The 1,612-nt window shown below is 43.5% G+C and overlaps 1 protein-coding gene across 1 annotated transcript; it reads left to right on the plus strand.

Moving 5' to 3' along the window:
• On the plus strand, positions 1 to 661 carry DEFB136 (defensin beta 136). The gene is made up of 2 exons (XM_059926239.1): positions 1 to 55; positions 489 to 661. Exons 1-2 carry the CDS (start codon positions 1 to 3, stop codon positions 659 to 661), a joined length of 228 nt encoding a protein of 75 aa, XP_059782222.1.
• The last annotated feature ends 951 nt before the right edge of the window (positions 662 to 1,612 follow it).

A 1,612-nucleotide genomic window follows, 5' to 3' on the forward strand; every position in this document is an offset into this window, starting at 1 on the left:
ATGAGGCTCTGTCTCTCTGGGTTACTCTTCCTCTTGGTGATCTCATCGTCTTCAGGTAAGATGATGGGTACAGGTCTGATCATGCACATGAGGATCTTCCAAGGACTGAGGCACTTGAAAAGCCCTATTGGTGTAAGCCCAGCAGGGAGACACCAATATCAGATAAATCAGCAGACTAGGGCCAAGAGGTGGGTTAGTGGTGTTCGGCCCCCGCCCTGCTCATCTGTCGCTACATCCTGAAAATCTGCCAAAGCTTAAGAGAGGGGAGCCCATTTCACCACATGCAGAGATCACTTTCCAGCTATCCAAATTCCTGTTTCCCTCAACTTCCTCCGATTAGCGCTGGACTCAGCGGCCCTCGCCGAAATGTAACAGCAGGTGAGAGGGTAGAGTCCTTCACCAGGAAAGAGAGGACAGCCCTAAGATCTCCCCCAGCCTCTTGAAGACTGATTTTTTCTTTCTTGTGTGTGTGTTCTTTTCCCCTTCAGGGAATGGCTTGTTTGGAAATGATGGAGTGGAAGTTCGTACTTGCACTGCGCTTGGGGGCAGATGTTTCTTCGGCTGTAGAGTAGGTTGGAAATGGGTTGCCTACTGTCACAGTGTATTGTCTTGTTGCCTAAAACTGAAGAGACATACTCCCCCTCAGGTCTATGAAACATGAGCCTACCTCATGGGTCCGCATTAAAAGGATACACAAATGGCTAAAAGGACAAGACCTCCAATCTGTGCGTAAGGATGGCTAACGAGCTATGGGTAGCAAATGGGCACCAGATTCTAACCAATTTACTGGCGAAATTCCAGATGTGTTTTTCTAAAGGGGCATTGTGGCAAAAGGCATTCCTATTCTACTTTCTGCCCTCCAATCTCCAATCAATAATTCCTATATCCCATTCAGGATCAATTGATCAATACGTGACTACAGGCCCAAGGATATGACATCCACGGAGCCTAATAACGATAACTTACCACATGCCAGTCCCACTTTTAAGTGGTTTACATGTATTCAATCACTTAATCCTCACCCAAAACTCTTATTATTTCTCCCATTTTGCAGATGAAGGAACTTTTCCAGGGTCACACAACTAGTAAGAGTTAGTTAGCACTGGATTTGAACCCAGACAGTCTTGATCCAGTGTCTACACTATTAAGGTGTACCACCTTTCAATTACTAAGTAGAGGAATCTAACAGGATGTATTTTTTTTTTACTGAAGTATAGTTGATTTAGAATGTTGTGTTAGTTTCAGGTGTACGGCAGTGTGATTCAGTTATGTGTGTATGTGTGTGTATATATATATACATATATATATATATATATACACACACATATACATACAAATTTTTCAGATTCTTTTTCCATTATAGATTACAAAATATTGAATATAGTTCCCTGTGCTATACAGTAGGTCCTTGCTGTTTATCTATTTTATATATAGTAGTGTGTATCTGTTAATCCCAGACTCCTAATTTATCCCCCCGAGGCTTCCCATCTTCTCTTTCACTACCCAGTTCCCAATTTTGTATCTCAGGGGCTCCAAAAACCACACTGGGAGAAATTGTCCTTGGTGGGGTGGGCAAGTGGGGTGCGAGGCTGGAAAGGTGGGGAGCAGTTTT

This window comes from Balaenoptera ricei, chromosome 6, assembly GCF_028023285.1.
Source record: "Balaenoptera ricei isolate mBalRic1 chromosome 6, mBalRic1.hap2, whole genome shotgun sequence".
In the NCBI taxonomy this organism is placed as follows: Eukaryota; Metazoa; Chordata; class Mammalia; order Artiodactyla; family Balaenopteridae; genus Balaenoptera; species Balaenoptera ricei.